The sequence below is a fragment of the Lissotriton vulgaris genome, chromosome 5, assembly GCF_964263255.1.
Source record: "Lissotriton vulgaris chromosome 5, aLisVul1.2, whole genome shotgun sequence".
In the NCBI taxonomy this organism is placed as follows: Eukaryota; Metazoa; Chordata; class Amphibia; order Caudata; family Salamandridae; genus Lissotriton; species Lissotriton vulgaris.
Window position 1 is genome coordinate 860,673,757 of NC_141693.1, and position 20,367 is coordinate 860,694,123.

At 48.5% G+C, this 20,367-nt stretch overlaps 1 protein-coding gene across 1 annotated transcript in view; it reads right to left on the bottom strand.

Annotated features, from left to right (window-relative positions):
- BMS1 (BMS1 ribosome biogenesis factor) overlaps positions 1 to 20,367 on the bottom strand; it is a 334,476-nt gene that overhangs the window by 172,882 nt on the left and 141,227 nt on the right. The window contains exon 10 of the mRNA XM_086922425.1: positions 19,352 to 20,100. Coding sequence (XP_086778551.1) covers positions 19,352 to 20,100 — 749 coding nt within the window. The remainder of the gene's footprint in view (positions 1 to 19,351; positions 20,101 to 20,367) is intronic.

Here is a 20,367-nt window from a genome sequence, read left to right on the forward strand (position 1 = left end):
TATCCGACCTGACACTCAAACGAAAACAACTTCCAGAATACCTTAAATAGCTAAATGAAACATCAGAAGTAGAAACATTATGTCCTGACTACACGAGAGAGGCTGCAATTGTAACTGCGAGGGACAAATACCACTGAACTGAGAAGAAGACGGCATACAACTATAGTGGAGGAATAACAACCTCGTACACTACTGCATACCACTGTGCTTTGGATCCAGGGACACCACAGGCCCAGGTTTGGACGCTACTTCAGAAATGCCACAGCACAAAAGAATAACATTACCTATTCGTTTTACATCAGTTATTAAAATCAAGTAGTCCACATTGTACACAATATCGGCATCATTTTCGGGGAGAGTAGTTTCCACGGTCATGGCTCGTCAAATCACGTGCCAAATCGAGAACAGCAATGACACTCCATTATGCCTCGGTACAAAGAGCCTCCCGGTGCCCCCAGCAGACGGCGTCCCCTACCAGGCAGCATGCTCCTCCGCCCCCTTTGCTCACCTGGTGAACCTCTTCATGACTCCCGCGCCCTCGGAATGGTGGTGTCCAGAGGGCTGAAGCTCTCATGTCCTGCGGGGCTTCGGCGGCTGGTGACTGCAGCAGGCTCCTGCCTCCTTTTCATCACTGTCCCGGTCAAAACACACAGAAACAAGGAGGCTGGCGGGGTGGGGCCGGATACATTCTTCGAAGCCAGGGCAAGCCCGGAGGCCATGCTCGGGGCAGCGTGCGCAGAGTTAATACATCCCAGCAACTTAAATCGCGCACCGGGGCGGAGAAGAGCTGCGGCAGAGGGAAGGGGGGGGCGAAGCGAGAGCGGGACGAGAAGAGCTGCGGGGAGGAGAGCTGCGGGCAGAGGGATGGGGGAGGCGAGAGGGGGTGGGAGAGGCGAGGCAAGAGCGGAAAGGAGGAGGGCTGCGGGAAGGGGGAAACGGAGGACAGGACATAAAAAGAAAATTATAACAAAATGCTGCTCGTAAATAAAGAAATACATCCCGGCAACTTAAATCGCGCAACCCACCACTGCAAAACACACGTTCAAAATGGCCAAAACAAGCCGGGAAAAAAAAAACATCCGCCCACCGCCGCATGCCGTTGTAAAAGGGGCGGAGAGAGAAAAAAATCAGTGGAACGCCCACGAATCTGCTCTGACAATTATGGACAGATCTCTCTTCCAAAGGCTAGCCTCCATTTATGGAGCTAGCCAATGGAAGAGAGAGGGGGGTAAAGCCCCGTACTGCTAAACAAAAGATTTCGCCTGCGCGACACTGCTGTGTAGTGGACGCCAGGCGAAACCTAAAAAGGGGCGAGAGAATTGACAAATGGACCGAGAGGTAGAGGACGTGGGAGAGAGTACACAAAAGACGCCAGTGAAGAAAGACCGGTAGAGTAAATACATTTGACCGTCCCCGACAGAATCAATACCAACAATCTGACTACGACAACACGTACGACTTTGCATAAGACTGCCTAGGTCAAGGGAGGGATCCAGTCGAGATCTATGTTGACCAGCAAGGCCCTTATGTTACCGCAAAAGTCCTGGGCCCGAAGTCACCATTTCTGGTAGACATGGGAGCAACACGTAGTGCATTATCTAAGCGACTGATTCAAAGGGCACCCTTGTCTGGCTCACACGTGACATCAATAGGATTTGATGGTACGCCCTCCACTAACCCCTTGTCCAAACCGATCCCTTTTGATCTTGGAGATAATATCATTGACACCACATTTCTCCTCTCCTCCAATACCCCAGACGCCATTATGGGTCTCGATCTGCTGAAGCATTTTCGAGCGACCATCAGATGCTTGCCCGACGGAGTCCGAGACATCTTATATGACAACCACCACCATCTAAGACCTCACCCATCCCAACACATGTATCTCATTACCGAAGCAGACGTGTCCCTACTGGACACTTTACCACCGCACTTATGGGCCAAGGCTGACTCAGACGTAGGACGAATGATGATAGACCCAGTGCATGTGACGATACGACAGGACGCAACCTTACCGAAAGTACCCCAGTACAGGATATCACTAGAGGGCGAGAAAGCATTGATCGAAATAATACAGTTACTAGTAGAAGCAGGAGTAGTAGAGGAGGTAGTGAGCAACGTCTGTAACAGTCCGATCTTACTGATCATTAAGAGACAAGGGGAGGGAGATGGGAAAGCATACCGCTTCATCATTGACCTACGAGAGATCAACAAGATAGTTGTGCCACAATATCCTGTAGTCTCTGACATCACCACCATCCTGACCCTAATCTTGTCCACTGTCACCACATTCACCGTAATTGAGCTCAAGAATGCCTTCTTTTCCATACCATTCACCAAGACAGCCGCTATCTCTTCGGATTTACTCTAAGATCCCGCTCGTATAGATTTTGTCGAGCACCCCAGGGGTACACTGAGAGCCCGAGCATCTACAGCCAGGCGCTCAAAAGACAGTTAGATGAAGTACAGTTACCAGACGGGGTGGCGTTGATACAGTATGTAGACGATATCCTTTTAGCAGCAGACACCACTCCACTAGCAGTCACTGTCACCATCCAGCTCTTACACTTCCTTGCAGAGAATGGCCACAAAGTTTACCGAAAGAAATTGCAGTTTTGCAAACCCCAAGTCACGTATCTAGGACACCTCTTATCAAAGGAAGGGAGGAAGCTCACGCCTGACAGAATCCGGACTATTCTAGACACTCCCGTCCCCAAGACCCAGAAGCAAGACCGCTCTTTGGTAGGCCTCACCTCATTCTGTCGACAGTGGTTGCCGAACTTCAGTCTCATAGTCAAACCCCTACTTTCCCTACTAGCCAAAGACATTCCATTACCACTCCCTTGGACCCCCGAATGCCAGACAGCGTTCAAAGAATTACGAGATGCCCTTTGTTCAGCACCCGTTCTAGGAACCCCAGACTACTCCAAGCCATTTTCCTTCTATACACACGAAAGAGAGGGATGTGCCTTATCTGTCCTAACACAATCAATTGGTCCCATGCATCGCCCTTGCGCTTATTTCTCAGCCACCCTCGACCCAGTAGCCAGAGCGCTACCGGCGTGCTTACGCGCCGTAGCAGCTACGTCAGTTTCGATACGCCAGAGTGAGGGAATAGTACTCTCCAACTCCCTTACAGTGTTAGTACCCCATGCAGTTGACACGCTTCTGAATCAGACCAAAACCCAACATCTGACTAGTGCACGACTGACAGGATACGAGTTGACCCTGCTAGCGCCACACATCACTCTGAAGCGATGCACCACTAAATACAGCTACGTTGATACCTCTGCCCGAAAACGACCCCAGCGCGACTCCCCTACATGACTGTGTGACCCTCACTGACAAACAGACAAGGAGCAGGGTAGATCTCCGAGACACTGCTTTACCAGAACCTGATGGGGAACTATGGGTAGATGGCTCGTGCATCAAACTCCCGGACGGCACGACCTCAGCTGCATACGCCGTCACCACTGCCCAAACCATAATAGAAACAGCCCGCATTGCCCAACGATCCGCTCAGGCGGCAGAACTGATTGCCCGCACACAAGCATGCATCTTAGCAGAAGGAAAGACAGTAAACATATACACGGACAGCCAGTACACTTTCGGGGTGGTTCACCATTTCGGGCTCCTGTGGAGGGAAAGAGGATTCCTGACCTCACACGGCACACCCATCCTACACAGAGATCTAGTTTCCGCCTTAACTGAAGCAGTCCTCCTACCCAAGCAGCTAGCAGTAATTAAATGCCAAGCGCATAAGAAAGTGACAGACATTATTGGACAGGGAAATGCACTAGCTGACTTTACTGCCCGAGCAACAGCCGAAGACAGAACTGCAACACGAATGTATGTGACTAGGTCACAAGCTGAGAAATGGACAGACGCTAGGGCCACTATAAGAGACATCCAACTGACAAGTACACCACACAAACTAACTGAATGGGCTCAGGTGGGACTGAAAGACGATGAAGGCTGCTGGAGGACAAAAGACAGAGACAAATGGCTGCTACCTAACGCCTATCTGATCCCCATATTGACCATGGCACACCTACCCGCACACATAGGATCTGCTCCCATGACCGAACTGATTACTAGGGTATGGCATAACGGCAAGATAGCAGACTCAGCAAAATGCCTAGTGCAACAATGCATGGTATGCCTGCAACACAACTCAGGGAAAGGGACAGTAGTACCACAGGGAGGGTTTGGAGTCCCCGACCATCCCTTTGAAATCCTCCACATGGATTACATTCAACTAGGTGCCATGGTCTGAAACATGTTCTAGTTATTGTGTGTACCCTCAACAAATGGGTGGAAGCATACCCCACTCGTGACAATACCGCCGCTGCCACTGCAAAGGTATTGTTGAAGGAATTCTTCCCCCGATACAGCCTTTGCAGAGTTTTATGGAGCGACAATGGCCCCCATTTCATAGCCGAGGTCATCCAACACATACTGAAGGGGCTGGGAGTAAAACCAAAGGAGAAACGCTAGACGAAAGTATATGGTCCTGCCAGTCATCGAGTCTCTTAAAGGTGATGGAAGCTCCCGGACATCCGAAGAACCGCCGCAACGACACCAAGACTGCCAAGATCCACAGCATAAAGACAATCATACTCCTAACAGCATCTCTTGCCAGTCTCTTGCTAATGGTCACAGTCTGGATCATTGAAGAGAGTGCTCCTGCTTACCGAACACTGATACCGACTATGCAACCCACCACTGAAAAGGAACACTATCTGGTTTCACTGGCACCACAACTCCGAGAACGGCGCAAAGAGTTTTGGAACAATTCCTTTGTACAGTTGTTGCACCAACATAATCTTGCCGCAAATGCCACCAACTGTTGGATCTGTGGGCTGCTCCCATATGCCATTGAACATTCCATTCCTTTCATCCTTTCATCCCTTCACCCTTCTTTGTTCATGGGTCCTGCCTCGCCTGGTTAAGGCTCCTGCAAGAGAGCTACAAAGACAATGCCACATCCGATGGGACAATGAAACAATTCTATAACGAGTTCTGGCTGAACAAAACTGGAAGAACGACTGCTCCCTTTTGTCCTCTCACTTCAAACGCAACTTTCCCAATGAACATTCCTGCAAAAGAACGAGTGGAAATGCAAATACTGAATAACCCAGCCAGACCAACCTTCTCCTTTCTAAAGAAAAGAACAGCTGCAACCACAACTGTAGCCCTATCTGTAGTAAGCGTCCCAGGTCTTGTCTGCATCGAAGGCCATGGGACTGAAATTGTGGGCCACAGCACTTGCCAGATAACGAGAACACTGAACACTGCCGACCCCCCTTCATTTGTTGCATCACCCAACATGTACTTCATCTGTGGTACAGGCCTACACCTGGCTCCCAAAAGGCTGGGGGGCACATGCTACATCGCTTTTGTTCTGCCTCCAACCTACACTGCACCCGCTGGACACCACCGAGAAAGGCGATCCGGAGACACGGACCAAGCGGACTCTGCTGCATCCCAGTTTCTTGACACAGCCAAAGACCTTGTCCCGCTTTGGGGTCCAATGACAAACAGCTGGGCCATTCGACACCGGACTCAAGCAGTAGAGACAGCTTTGAACGTCATAGCCGGCATCCTCACCAACAACACCACCGAGCTTCAGGCGGTCCGCCTGTTGGCTTTGCAGAATCGCCTTGTTTTAGACGTTGCACTGGCAGACCGTGGAGGAGCATGCCCCATCATCGGTGCCAGCTGTTGCACTTTTGTCCCTGATGGCTCGCCTTCTGTCTATAAGGCAATTGAACACCTTCACAGGCTGGCATCAGAGATCCATCAAGAACAAGAGACTTGGAGGGTTGGAAACTGTTGATGATCATCTTGGTGCCAGTTTCATAATATGTGGCTGCTGTTTGGGGATACAATGCATACCGCCCTTGTGTTCTTGTGTCTGAACTCTTTGTGTCCAAGGACTGTAGATACTCGTATAGAACGAATTAATGCAATGTATGACACAGAGATACAGAATATCATGGGGATTGAAATAGACTAGCAAGATGTCTTGGAATGTTCAAAGGGGCGACTGGTAAAATATAAAATCGACAGACGTGAACATCGCCTGCGCCATCTTGCCTAACAAGAGCCACTGTATGCACGTAAACGGCACCCATTTAAGATACCGCGGCCATTTTGTGCGTTGCTGATCACCAGCGCGTCACCCTGACCTCGCAATCATCCCCGCGCTCTGCCAACCCCCAAGCTCACATGCTAGAGTCATAAAGCGTCCTCAACGAGACCCAGCCCCGGAGCCACTTCCCGGTCCTAACACCCATGCCCTTTTATACCCCTCACACGAACAGGCCCATCGATAACCTCCTCCACTGCACCTGGCTATTCGATCCAGTCCCAGGCAATAACCAGCATCTGCGGATACAGTTTATTACCCCCGTATAGTAGAAACTTGCTCCCCATCAAAAGCGGTCGGAATTAATCAATGACACAACCCTCTTAGATCTGACCGATTCCGCATACTTCAGACCCTGCCGGAATGCCCAGCTGCGCGATAACAATCACCTGCTGAGAGTAGGGTGCGGGACATTTGCTGGTGGGTATGTGTGAGAACGCTAGGCTGGTGGCAGCTGCCCGGCTCTCTTGGAACTCTGCAAATTACATCGGTCTATAGCGCAGTCTTGGTAGACATTGTTGCTGCTCTGGCGCGATTTAGGCGCCAGTGCTATTAAAACATTTTATGCTCATTTAAAATTGTGGAAAATATTTTATTTTACTTCACTTACCGATTGTGCTAATTTAAAACTTGCAGCCCGCCCTGTTCCATCGCGGCTGGTGCCGTTTGCGTGGAGGGTGAGGCGAGCCGCCATCTTGGGTGGAGCTGGACCGGATCTAGCGGTCTAGTTCTCCCGGGAGGCAGGCTACAAAACGATCCCACTCACAGAGTCTTCCGAGAACGCTAGGCTGGTGGCAGCTGCCCGGCTCTCTTGGAACTCTGCAAATTACATCGGTCTATAGCGCAGTCTTGGTAGACATTGTTGCTGCTCTGGCGCGATTTAGGCGCCAGCGCTGTTAAAACATTTTATGCTCATTTAAAATTGTGGAAAATATTTTATTTTACTTCACTTACCGATTGTGCTAATTTAAAACTTGCAGCCCGCCCTATTCCATCGCGGCTGGTGCCGTTTGCGTGGAGGGTGAGGCGAGCCGCCATCTTGGGTGGAGCTGGACCGGATCTAGCGGTCTAGTTCTCCCGGGAGGCAGGCTACAAAACGATCCCACTCACAGAGTCTTCCGAGAACGCTAGGCTGGTGGCAGCTGCCCGGCTCTCTTGGAACTCTGCAAATTACATCGGTCTATAGCGCAGTCTTGGTAGACATTGTTGCTGCTCTGGCGCGATTTAGGCGCCAGCGCTGTTAAAACATTTTATGCTCATTTAAAATTGTGGAAAATATTTTATTTTACTTCACTTACCGATTGTGCTAATTTAAAACTTGCAGCCCGCCCTGTTCCATCGCGGCTGGTGCCGTTTGCGTGGAGGGTGAGGCGAGCCGCCATCTTGGGTGGAGCTGGACCGGATCTAGCGGTCTAGTTCTCCCGGGAGGCAGGCTACAAAACCAATGTGTATTCAGGAGCGCAGCGGGCGCGACGGAGGCGCGCCGAAGTCGCGCACAAGTCGAGCCCGTCTGCGCCCGTCCGCGGCAGTCCGGGGCCTGGGGCCAGAACCCCTGGCCTAACCTACAAATACTCATCCACATCGTTGCTGTCACTTAGACACCCCGATAGCGCCGGACTCGCCCCACCCGCTCATGCCTTAAAGCGTGCCGCCTTTTATGGCATTTTGAAGCCTGAACTTACTCTTGGCAAAGCTCCCAAGCCTAAGTCCTTTTTACCTCGTTTGACCCCTCATGACTCTGAGACCACTCTCAAATGTCTATATTTAAATACCAGGTCCATGGTTAAACACCACTTGGATATCTTTCTCCTGCTCCAGGCCGAACAACCAGACTTTTTATTTCTCTCAGAGACCTGGCTTAATGTGGGGTCCTTGCCTGATATTTTAGCTGCAGTTCCCTCGAACTACTACGTTTTGCATGTCGACAGACCAGCCGGTAAAAGAGGCGGAGGGGTCGCTGCGATCATTCGCAACACTCATAAAGTCTCTTCCTTACCATCCTTAGACTTAATAGGATCAGACAACCTGATTTTTAAATTGGACACTAACACTGGATCACTACTTCTGATCCTCATATACCGCCCCCCTCAAAATATGCCCACTTTCACTGCATCCCTAGCAGAACAACTTGCCCCCTTGATAATTTCCCACAATAAAATCGTGCTGCTGGGAGATTTCAACCTTTGGTTGGACTCTGTTGAGTCTGACTCTCAGGCAGCCACGCTGAAAGAAACCCTCCTGGACATGAACCTCACCCAACATATTCACCTTTCAACTCATGATAAAGGGCATAGCCTAGATCAAATTTGGTCTCAAAACATTTCCTTGGCTATTAAGTCCATCACGCCCTGCATTTGGTCGGATCATTTTCTGATCAACTTCACTATGACCACTGAAAGAAGTAGAAAGCCCCTGCCCCAGCTAGGAGGTAAAACTAGAATTTGGAAGAATGTTGATATCCCCGCTTTTATTGGATCCTTAACCTCCTCCCTTCCCTCACTTGATCAGGGCATCGAAGAAATGGAAGAAGCCTTCTCAGGGTGGCTACTCCAGGCAGCTGATGCTCATGCCCCATGTACCAACTTTCCCCGCTCTCGCCCCAACGACGCTCACAGGTGGTTCACACCTCTTTTGAAAACCCTCAAACTCGAAGTCCGTCAATTGGAGCGAAAGTGGCGAACAGCCTATTCAGAACAAGATAGGGCTAACTATTGTAAGGCTCGTAAGGACTACAAAAAGCTTATTCTGAAACACAAAACCGACTACTTTTCGGGAAAAATTCTCAAGGCTCATAACAAATCTAGAGAATTGTTCAATATTGTGGAAAATCTCAGCACCAGTGACAGAACCTCCCTTCCGATGGTCCCCACCCAAGAGCTCTGCAACTCACTAAACTCTTTCTTCTTCGATAAAATCTGTACCATTAAACAAAGTATCCCTACCACTCAGCCACCTCTTCTTTTCGCAGACACCTTTCATAATTCTGTTACCCTGGACTCCTATCCCCCTATTGAAAGTGCCAACTTATCCAAACTCCTTACAAAGGTCAAATCTGGCTCCCCTGACGACATCTGCCCCGCTCACATTCTGAAAGAAGTGGGCACCAGCATCCCCGGGGGCTTACTTTCCATGCTGAACGGATCGCTTACACAGGGTAAAGTCCCAAACAACTTTAAAAAAGCCCTCCTCATCCCCCTTATAAAAAAGGCAGGAGCCAATCCGCTTGATCCGCTCAATTACAGACCCATATCTCTGTTGCCATACTGTGCCAAACTTCTGGAGTCTCACGTATGTGACAGCATCTCCACATTTCTGGAAAAATCAGAGCATCTTGCACCTAATCAGGCTGGCTTCCGTCCTTGCCATTCTACTGAGGCGGTCATTCTTTCGGTGCAGAACACTTTGAGGCGGAACGCGGACGAAGGGATCCATCAGGCTCTGGTGCTACTGGACCTCTCTGCTGCGTTCGACACGGTCGACTATACCATCTTGGTCGACCGTGTCGAGCAGGCAGGCCTCAGGGGCCCCGCGCTGAGCTGGATCCGTTCATTCATCACTGACCGAACTCAATCGGTCAGACTGGCCTCCTTCACAGCTCCTACCATATCTACCATCTGCGGAGTACCTCAAGGCTCCTCGTTATCCCCCCTGCTTTTTAATTTGTACCTACGCCCTCTTTTATACTCCCTCAGGAATGCAAAGGTAACCATCTTCAACTATGCTGATGATTTGCAGCTCATCTTCCCTTTGAACACCAAGGACTCTGTGGTAGAATTTCAAAACACCATGTCCCACATTCTGAGTTGGATGAGCTGCAATCATTTGAAACTTTACCCAGGCAAGACCGAACTGGTCTTGCCTGGACAGAGTACACTTAGTTGGAATCCCAGCTTCTGGCCCTCCTGCATGGGCGCCCCTCCACCTAAGTCATCCTCGGTCAAGAGCCTAGGCATCTTTATCAGCGAGGATCTCTCCCTAAAAAAACAGGTCGGAGCTGTTGTGTCTTCCAGCTTTTTTCAGTTGAAGAAAATTTTAAAAATTGCCTGTTTCTTCTCCTCAGCTGCCCTCACTCAGATCGTCATCTCCCTGGTCCTGTCCAGACTGGACTTTTCCAACAGTCTCTACCTTGGGCTCCAAACTGGAGAGCTTAAACGCCTCCAGCTGGTTCAGAACCAGGCAGCCAGACTTCTTTTGAACATCCCTAAGAGGCAATCAGTCAGACTTGGCCTGAAACAGCTACACTGGCTGCCGGTTGAGCAACGCGTGGCCTTTAAAGCCGGGTGCATCCTATTCCAGTCTTTACATGACATTGGCCCCCTATTCATTAGAGACCTATTTAAAAGATACAGCCCTTCCCGCAACCTCCGGTCCACCCATAAATCCCTCCTGATTGTTCCTCCGTTTAAGAGGAAGCGTCTCGGAGGCAGCTGCTTTGACCACCTTGCAGCTGCCTTCTGGAACTCTCTTCCCCTTCACCTAAAACTGAGTGACAATATCCTCAGCTTTAGACATTCCCTGAAGACCTGGCTCTTCTCTCAGGCACACCACTGAGCTGCTTCATCTCCACTAATTGACTGTCGCGCCTTGTTCCTTCCTACAGCGCCATGAAGCCCCCGGGCGTACGAGCGCTCAATAAATGATGATTAACATTAACATTAACAAGTTGGAAGCTGGGATTCCAGGGATGTAATAAACCACTGTCAGGAATTCGTTACCCTGCAATAAAGAATCAAGATTGTGTATAAAAGGCTATGCCACAGAGATGCATTTAGAGCACCTCGAGAAGACATTTCGTTTGTCCGAATTGACGTGTTCTCCTCTGGAGAAATAAACATGTTCATCGCTTTCGAGTTTCCAGCGCCTGCCTCTTTATTTGATTAGCTAATAATCGAGTAGATCAGAGGCGATTAACGCCAAAGCAGTGATTGATCATAACTAGAGAAAATCTGCTTTTCTACACGGACAGAGGGAAGGAATGCCTTTAGCGCAAGTCGGATCGCCCGAAGCTCCAAAAGGTTGATATGGAGCCGGGATTCCGCCAGAGGCCGGAGGCCTCTGATCTCTGCCTCTCATAAGTGGGCAGGCGTCATCGCCCGGCACCGAGTGAACCTGCCTTTTTGACAAATCATCCGACCCAAAGAGCCTAGTCATCCAGGCCTCCACTTACCAGAGTGCGCTCCCTACCGCCCCGCCGGATAAGGAATCGAAAAAGTTGGAGCAGTTTGGCAAGAGGTTATTTTCCTCTGCCAGCTTGGGGCTGTGGTCAGTTAACACCGCATGCCTCTTGGGCCGCTACTCTCACGCTGTGTGCGACGCAGTGGCGCAGACACTGCCCGGAAGAGGTTCGGGCTGTACTTTCCCAAGCTGTTGTGGAGGAGAAGGATGCCGCTAAGTTCACCATTTGGTGTGGGCTGGACACCGCAAACTCTTTAGGGAGAGCGTTCTCCACGACATTGGTCCTGCGTCGCCATGCCTAGCTGAGGTCCACTGGGTTTTCGGGGGATGTCCAGAGTTCCTCATGAACATGCCTTTTGATGGTTCTCGCCTGTTTGGCGATAAGGCGGACAGTGCGCCGCAGCGTTTCAAAGCATTTTGGGCTAAGGCCAAGTCCTTGGGTCTCTCCACCAGACTACCTTTCGTGACCAAGGAAGGGGCGTCCCTCCATGTTCGTTCAGCCAGAAGCCGGCGCAGAACCAACCTCGCCTGCGGGTCAGTCCTCCTCCGCTCCCACAGCATCCGCCTCAAAGCCTTCCTAGTCCAAGCTTTGGGGTGCATCCCACGCCGGTGGGGGGCAGGATTCAACATCACCTCTTCCACTGGCGTTCTGTTACTTTGGACAGGTGGGTGCTGCAAATTGTCCGAAGGGGTTACTCCCTCCCCAGCCATACCACCTCAGTTCCACCGCATGTCGGGGGATCACTTTGCGCTTCTCCAGCGGGAAGTCACAGACCTCCTGGCCAAGGGGGCCATCAGGCGCGTTCCTGTGCCAGAAGTAGGACATGGTTGTTATTCCCACTACTTTCTAGTCCCCATGAAGGACAAAGGGGGCCTGCGTCTCGTTTTGGACCTCAGGAATGTTAATCGCTTCCTCCGGAGGGAGAAGTTCAAGATGTTGAATCAGTCGCCAGGCCGCAGGTCGGGGGCTCCCACACCACAGGGAATGAACCTATGGTGCAGGAGCCCCCATCCTGCGGCCTGGCGAGGGTCCGGGTCTCCGTGATGGGATCTATCGGGCCAAGGGAGGCTCCCCCAACCTGGCTGTGATCAGAAGCAGGGACCGGGCCAGGTGGGGGGGGGGGGTGGCTGGCTAATTCCTTTTCACTGCGTAGTAAGAGTTCTCCGGCCCCGGATAAGGCGGGTAGGCCGCAGGACTCCCAGGCTCTAACGGAGCCGCAGGGGAAGGACCCTGGCCCCCCTCGTCCGCGTCCGAAGACCCACGGAGGGATCTCGGAGAGCGAACATGCTTCTTCGACTTTTTCTTGTGACGTCTCTTAACCGATTCCGAGGGCGAGTTCTTCGACCTCGAGGAGCGATGATGAGGGCTCCGCGGACAGTCCCTTAAACAACCCCTGGACCTCGAACAGCACGGAGACAACTGCCTGGCCTCCAGCAGCTTTCGGGACAGCTCCCGCAAAGCCTTCGGAGCCATGACCAGACAGTCTGAACGTGATCGGGAGTCATGGTCGTTCTCCAGACAGTAGAGACAAACGCCATGGGGGTCGGCCACCGACATCGTACAGGGCACAGGCCCCACAGGATTTAAACCCAGGCATCCCTACTTGGCACCAGGAGTCAAAGACTCAAAAAGAGGAGAGACAAACGACTCAAAAAGTTAGTAAAAAAGTGACTAGGGTATGTGATTTAACCGGATCTGCGCTTGCTGGCGTGGAAAAAGAAAGAACTGACGTCAGCGCGCCTAAGTAGTCTCCGTGACGTCATCTCGGCGCTTACGACGCCAGCGACGGACGAAGAGCCACACGACGCCACCTACCGACACGCAGGGGTACTGGTGGCAAAAAACTTTCCAGATCCAGTCTGAAGCCTGGGGATATTCTAAGGTAAGGAATCTGTCATTAACGTGTCTCTTTCAGATACTGGTTTTACTAGTTTATTCATTCTTTCAATTCTGAAATGTGAGATCCTATTTTCATCTATAAGAAACGTTTTTATGGATATGGCCTGAAATAAAAACACATTCCTTTGCAAAATATTATAGGTTCTCACACATCACCCACATAAAAAAAATTAAGCCATGTCCCTGTTTAAAACAATCTTTTTAAGAAGTAATCAAGGTTATCAGGGCAAGACTCTGTAGAACAGAGCTGGGTCGATTATGCCCCCGCTCCGAAAAGCTGTGGCCCTGGGACATAGCCTACTCTGCCCATGCCTTAAAACGTCTCTGCGTTATTTAATAGCGGTCAGCAAGAGACAGGCATAACATTGAGACTAACCCTCATCTAGAATTCGACACAATGTTAATTAATATGATTTAATTGTGCCGCATTACAACACCTTTCTAAAACACAGGAACTACTGCCACTTCACACTGCTGGAACAAAACTGCCTGCTTGTTGCTACAGTTGAAGATGTACTTTTATAATACACATATGAAGTTGTCCTTTGTCGTGTCTGTGAGGAAGCATATCTACTGTTTGGGATACGAGAGCTGGGTTCCCTTAAGAGAGAGGTTAGGTTGCTGTGTGTGTTATTGAAAGTTTACACGGCGGTGCAGTTTTCAGAGCAGGCTGGCAGTTTCCTACCCGCCCCGCCTCTCTCTCTCTCTCCCACCCTCACTTCCTCTTCAGCGTTAGTGTTAGTGCCATGTTGCACAGCTTTCCTGCTGCTGATACAGTCATTCCATACAAAACTGCTTTCACAACCCTGGGTTGACCTTTTGGAAACAGGACAAACGTTCCTGCCCGTGTGCGGAGTTTCCTGCCTATCTGCACACGCGGATTCACGTCTGCATCCACCCCTTTGCTTGAGACGAAAGCGGAAAACATCAAAGTACATCATTGCATTTTTCGGTAATTAAAGTTCTATAACAAGTGCTATAGAAATATTCAAAACAAAAGATACCTTCAATTGAATGTGCTCTGCATGTAATATGTACTGGAGGAGGAACACGTGTGGTGATATTAGTACAATCTCCCATCCCTGGACTCATTCACTCAAAGATACCTGTGGTTGTTCCCGAGTTCAGGCAAAAGATGAAAGGAGGCCACATTTTCTCTGTTATCTCCCAACCTCTCTCCTTTTCACTGCCTTCACATGTATTGAAAATCACCACAATTCAGTAACCCTACTCATTCTTGAAGGATTTTTAACTAGACCTATTCTAATGGCCTGCACGGTAGCGCCGCAAGGGGTATCTTATTTGTGTGCGTTTTACAGGTATCACCATACCTAACAGTAACATTCAAAAACGCTGAACTGGAAAACGACGCATAAGACATTTCACAGTTATTTAAAGGTAATCTGTTCATAATTAAACAGGAACATAAACAGCCACTAGTCCTGTACATAAGCTCGCTGCACAAACCACAAATGTGTCTAGTCGCTCTCACCAGATGACCTTTAGCAAGCTTTGACCTAGAGGTGCTTCAGATGCTGTCTTGGCATTAAGCAGCGCAGTCGGTTACACCCACAGGCTTGTTTCTACATCACTGCCATTTGCAGAGGCCATGTTTGCCCCCTTCCTGCGGGAATCTGTTGCGCGAGCTGACAGTCAGGCCACGGTAACCGAGAGAAACTGTGGAAAGGGAGAGGAGCAGTACTGCCCCCGAGTTTTGGGTCGTCGTCCTCAGTTTTCCCTCCACTCGTCGGTCTCTCTCCTCGGCCCTAATTAACCATGAGTCAAAACACAGCTCCTGTCATCTCCCGTGAGGAGGAGCTCTGCTTCCCAGACAGCTGCACACAGAGTTTAACTTTTACAGATTCGTTGAACTTTACGGTGCAGTATTCTCGGTTTTCCCTCAAGTCCCAACCTTGCACGTATGTCAGAATTCAGGAGTTCTGTTTTGGCAAGTCGCCATCTGCTAAATAATATCACCGAAAGTTCAGTCAGCCAGGCACACACCCACGCTTTAAAAATATGTATATTAGCTATGTGTTTCACAGTAAGAAGACGGCATAATATAATTGACTGTTTCCACTTTCTGCCTGTAATGAGTTCAGGATAATATTGGAAAACGAACTGTTAGGGCCAAGATATAATCGTATGCAGAAAGCAACCTGCACAGTAGCCGATACATTTATAACGCGCAATACTGACCCAGTGGGCTTCAAACCGCTGTACAGTTCTGTGTATATATGCCTTATACAGTGGGATACAGTATGCATTATACGGTGGGAAGCATGATAGCAACTGCTCGTAAATTAAGGGATCGGCTGAGGGGAAAGAGGTATGGAGGAGGGCTGCTATGTCTGGCTTCTGTCACAGTGGTGGCGAAAGTAACCTGATACTGGAATGCAGCCTGCCATGCAGCTGGCACACTGCACGCCGCTAATTACTGAGCTCGCTCCCGAGTCACATAGGCTAAGGGAGGGGACATTCAAAGATAAGGCGGGACATACCCACGCCTTTGGCCATTTGCCTGCTTTCTTTTGTGGAAGCCTTACGCAATGGCCAATCAAATGCGTGGCCGTAAAAAAAAAACAACACAAGGAAAAGCTCTGTGAGTTGGAAGTCCTTACAATAAGCCTCCCATAGAGCAACGCATGCGCGCTGCGCTAGGCACGACCTAAAATGGGATGGTTGCAGAAAACTGTGCACCCTGTGGAGGGCAACCCTTGGTGCCTGCCACACCGTGCATTGTTGGAAAGAGGGGACCCATGGGTACCCCCTAGGGCCCAGCTGGAGGCCTCTGTGTGAAGGGGGGCCTGCTACAGGCCCCCAAAGTTAGATTCCGACAGCCGATCAATGTCAGACAGACCTATTCGAAAAGGCTGCCCGAATCAGACATCGTAATCGCTTGGTTGTAATCGCAGTCTGTAGAGACACATGAGTCGGCTGCGACCGATTCTGTGTCCCCGAATGTCGTTCGGACGCGAGTCGGAACAGAGTCTGACAGTCCTAATGGTTTCCAACCATCGTAATTGGTCGTTCGGAAATGTTTCTGAGTCGTTCGGAAGCAAGGCATACGACATGGATTCGGATGAACAGATTGCCGTTCTGAGCCTTTCCGACCGACATCGAAATCGGCTCCCCAAGTTGCAACATTCCTACCTTATTTGATAAAGACTATCATGACAAATTCTGAGCCACTTTAAATAACTAATCGCAGGAAAAATAGCTCATGGTAACGCTACCTTGATGGGGAAAATCAACTGATTTAGTCAGTTCTAAAACAAATCTATTCTATTGCTTTAACAAAATCACATGTCCTGTTTTGCAAATTGTCTGCCCTGTTGACTTCCTTCACAACTGCAACTGTCTATGAAACAGTTAATATAGTTATTTCTGCCCGCACTGTGCCACTCCCTCAGGCTCTAGCGTCCATTTTTTCAACTATACTTAACCGCACTTTCTTATTATTTTGACAGTTTAACATTTCTGGGAGTAGCCCCTTGGGCAGCCTGTTAAGTTTGGCTTTAATACAACTGTTTGCTATTTCTGACATATATTGCTGCCAGCCCCTAATAGCAGGAAACCCATAGTATCTAATACACAAAAGTGGCTAGGTGTTCAACTGCATTAGATGCAAGAGACAAAATGTTAATTTACAACCTGGCTTGTTACTGTGTTACTGATGTCGCTCGTAACATCAGCTACACGTGGGAGGATCAAGCAAGGGAATTTCAAGAACAGGGTGTTGGAGAGAGAAGTTGGTAGCAGTGGTCACTGCCACCAGTTCCAGCCATCAACTTTCCTTCCTCTGATTCCAGTTTCTCCTTCGGCAGATAGTCATATGGGAAAGAGGAGCTGAGAAAGAGTTGAATAGGAGCTCAGCAGTTTCTTTTATACTAACATCCCATCATAAAATGTGAAGTCTGGTAGGTGGGAAGAGATGGTCTGGATGATTCCCCTTTATTTAACCTCATGATCCAAACTCCCACCAAAAGTAATCTAGCTGGGTGGGAGGAGGTGGTGAAAAGGAAGGTGTAAGCAGCCAAGAAAATCCTCTGTTTTGCAGACGCAAGAGAAGTGGCAGATAGCCTGGCCTTCGTAGAGGCTGAGAACAGTGATCACAGCTCCCAACAATTCCCATGGCCAAGCGCACCCTCTTTTTCTCAATGGAGGTTCTGGAATAGGAAAGGCAATCTCTTCCCAGGCATTTATGATTTGCCTACAGTTTCCAATTTGCACATACTTATCAGCTCTTTGATTGCACACTCTTGCCATGTAGGTTCCAGTCTGCCCAACCTCACCAGTTCACACACCTTTACCATGTACTGCGTGCATTCACATGTGCATACCCACAAAATGCACAAACATCCCTGAGGTCTAGCTGAACGGAAGTGGGCAGATGCTAAATAGCCCTTTCAATCTTGCATCAACCTGGGAGGATCCACGTGAGGGACAATAGCAGGAGGAGCCAGCAACATTATTTACTGCTGCAGTCCCTTTTCTTTTCTTTATGTCACGTCAGCTCACTCAGGTGTCTTGTTAGGGTGGAATGGGATGCCGGATGAAGGGCATAGGGTATCAAACCCCCATTCCATCCTCCCTAGAAGCCCAGCAAGAATTCTGAATGCCTTGAAGACACAGGAAGTTAAATGATTTGGAGCATCCCAGTTTATTTTTCTTCTGTGTCTCCCTTTTAATAATTAGTTTTACGGCTAGGGAGGTTGGTTATGCAGAATGGGGAAATAAATATGGCCATAGGGACCTTCCTTTACTATCTTCCCTCCCACCAAGTCTTCCCCCAAGCCTCATGTACAACATCAGAGAGTGGGAGTGAAGGTAGAGCTTACTGTTCTTCCACCATTTCCCTAACTCTGCTCCCCATCCAAACTTAAATGGAGGCCAAACATTCCCCTCTCCCTTCATCTCTTTTCTGATTGTTTTGCTGTATATTATTCATTGATAAACTAAATGCTGTTTTCTGGGGCAACCGCTCAAATCCGAAAGCATTTCTAATAAAATTTTCCCTTTTGGTAAGCGGTTTAGTGGGTGACTGAAACCAAAGCATAATATGTTTGGCAGGGGGTGTGTGTGGTCATATCGATATACATGGATATCTTCATGGCATCCAAGAGTTAATTTTGTTGCATAGGTAGACATTGTAAGGGCAGAGATTATATTAAAAAAAAGAGAGACTGAACAGTCAAGCAGGGGAATTCAATTTCTGCGAAATCACGGGAGAGAGGATACAATTCAAAATCCACGAAACTTTATTTGAAAGTTCAGCTCTGTAGGGTTCTCAGTCGCTACCATTTTGCATTACCATTCAAGTTTCCATACATGTCGGGAAGATTTTATTTAAAATGGTACTGATATTAGGACGATTTAGACTAAAGATTAGGAATGTTTGCTACCAGTTAATAAAGTTCAGATAAGAGGATTGAGTTATCACAAAACACAAATTAGTATTAAACACAAATCACTTTAAATGTGTAAATGATGATGAAAATCAATCAGCCTAAAAACAAAAATATAGGGCTCAGCCAAAGAGAAATGGGGGTAATTTTCTGTATCAAGCTAAACTTGTGTGTGATGAATTTCAATTCTTCGAAGAGGGTGGGGACACCTCATGAGCAGGCCAGGTTGTATGCCACAGGGGCCTTAGAAAGAGAGTACTGACCAATCTAAGGGTACCTCACCCCAACTCTGGGAAGGCACATATGGCTTAGATGTGATGCTTGAGGCTGGAAGCGCACACTTGGGCTGAGATGCACACTATATATGGTTTTGTTTTAGCACTATTTTTTGAAGTGGCCTCCTCTTAAGCTTATTTGAGGCTCTTCATGCAAACAAAATGTATGCGCAAATCAACAAAGTAGGTTTTTCACTTTAAAATAACAGATTTGGTATGAAGGAAGGAAATGTTTATGCCTAATGCTCTAAAATTGTTGTTTCTATCTTCAAAATATATAAGGTGACATTCAAAGTAGATTTTGGATCATCAAATCAAAGAGAAAATATTACCTTTTGCAACTCTTGTACAAATCACTTTAAAATATAACATAGCAAAAAGTACCACATAAAAGAAGGCTTGTTGCAACTAATGAGCGAATACAAACACAAGAGAGACCCACCTGCTGTTTCTGCAGATGAACGTGCAGCCTCCATGCAGTCTTCCTCTTTGAGCATTACTTCCAACTCCTCTTTTTCAATTGTAGTCTTTGTTTTCAGCTTCTGTGGGTGATGTGCTCTTCTATCATCAAGATCTTCCATTTCTGAGTCAGAACTCGATTTGTCTTCATCTTCTGAGGATCCTTCATCAGATTCTACTTCTGATGAGGGATCTTCACCTGTGCAGTTCCCAGAGTCAGCAGTAGTTGTTACTTTACTTGGTAGTCTCCCCTCTGCCTTCTTTCTATTCCCTTTAAACCTCTTAACTTCCACTTCATCAACTGCTCTACCATCAGAAGCCAATATGTTTTGTCCTTCATCACCACTTCCTTGCTCCAGCTCACTTTCTTCTTCCTCATCCTCTTTGCCATCACTGTCAGAATGCTCTCCTTCACTCTCCTCTTCCATCTCTTCCCCTTCCTCCTCCAGACTGTCATCACTGTCTGCAAATGCAGGCAATTCCATTTTGCCTTCCTCCTTCGTTTCCTCAAGTTTTAGGCGTTTCGGAGTCTGGATGTCTGGTTTCAGTTCGTGGTCTTCATTATCAGTTTCATCTTCTTCCACTTCATCATCACTTTCAGAGCCAGACTCTGAATCATCGTCCTCCCCATCAGAATCTTCCTCGTCAGACTCATCTCCCTCAAAGATCGCTTTCCGACGAACCTGACCAGTCTTGGCATCTACTATTCTTTTCTCCTTTGGCATTACCAACCTGAGCCAGAAAAGAAGAAAAACAATTGTATCTGGTGTCTTTGCAACATTGAATACCATATCTCGGTATGCAAAAGAGAGTGTGTCAGTACCTAGTAAGTCCAGGAGGACTTCCTCTATGCCATATTTTCAGAATAGCTACATAAAGTAGACTCACAAAATGCCTAGAAATGGAAATCATTTATGTAGTCAGTGATTAACTTATAGAAACACAGCATAGATACTGCCCTAGAGTGCCTACACTAGACTCCTAACTCTACGCACACTT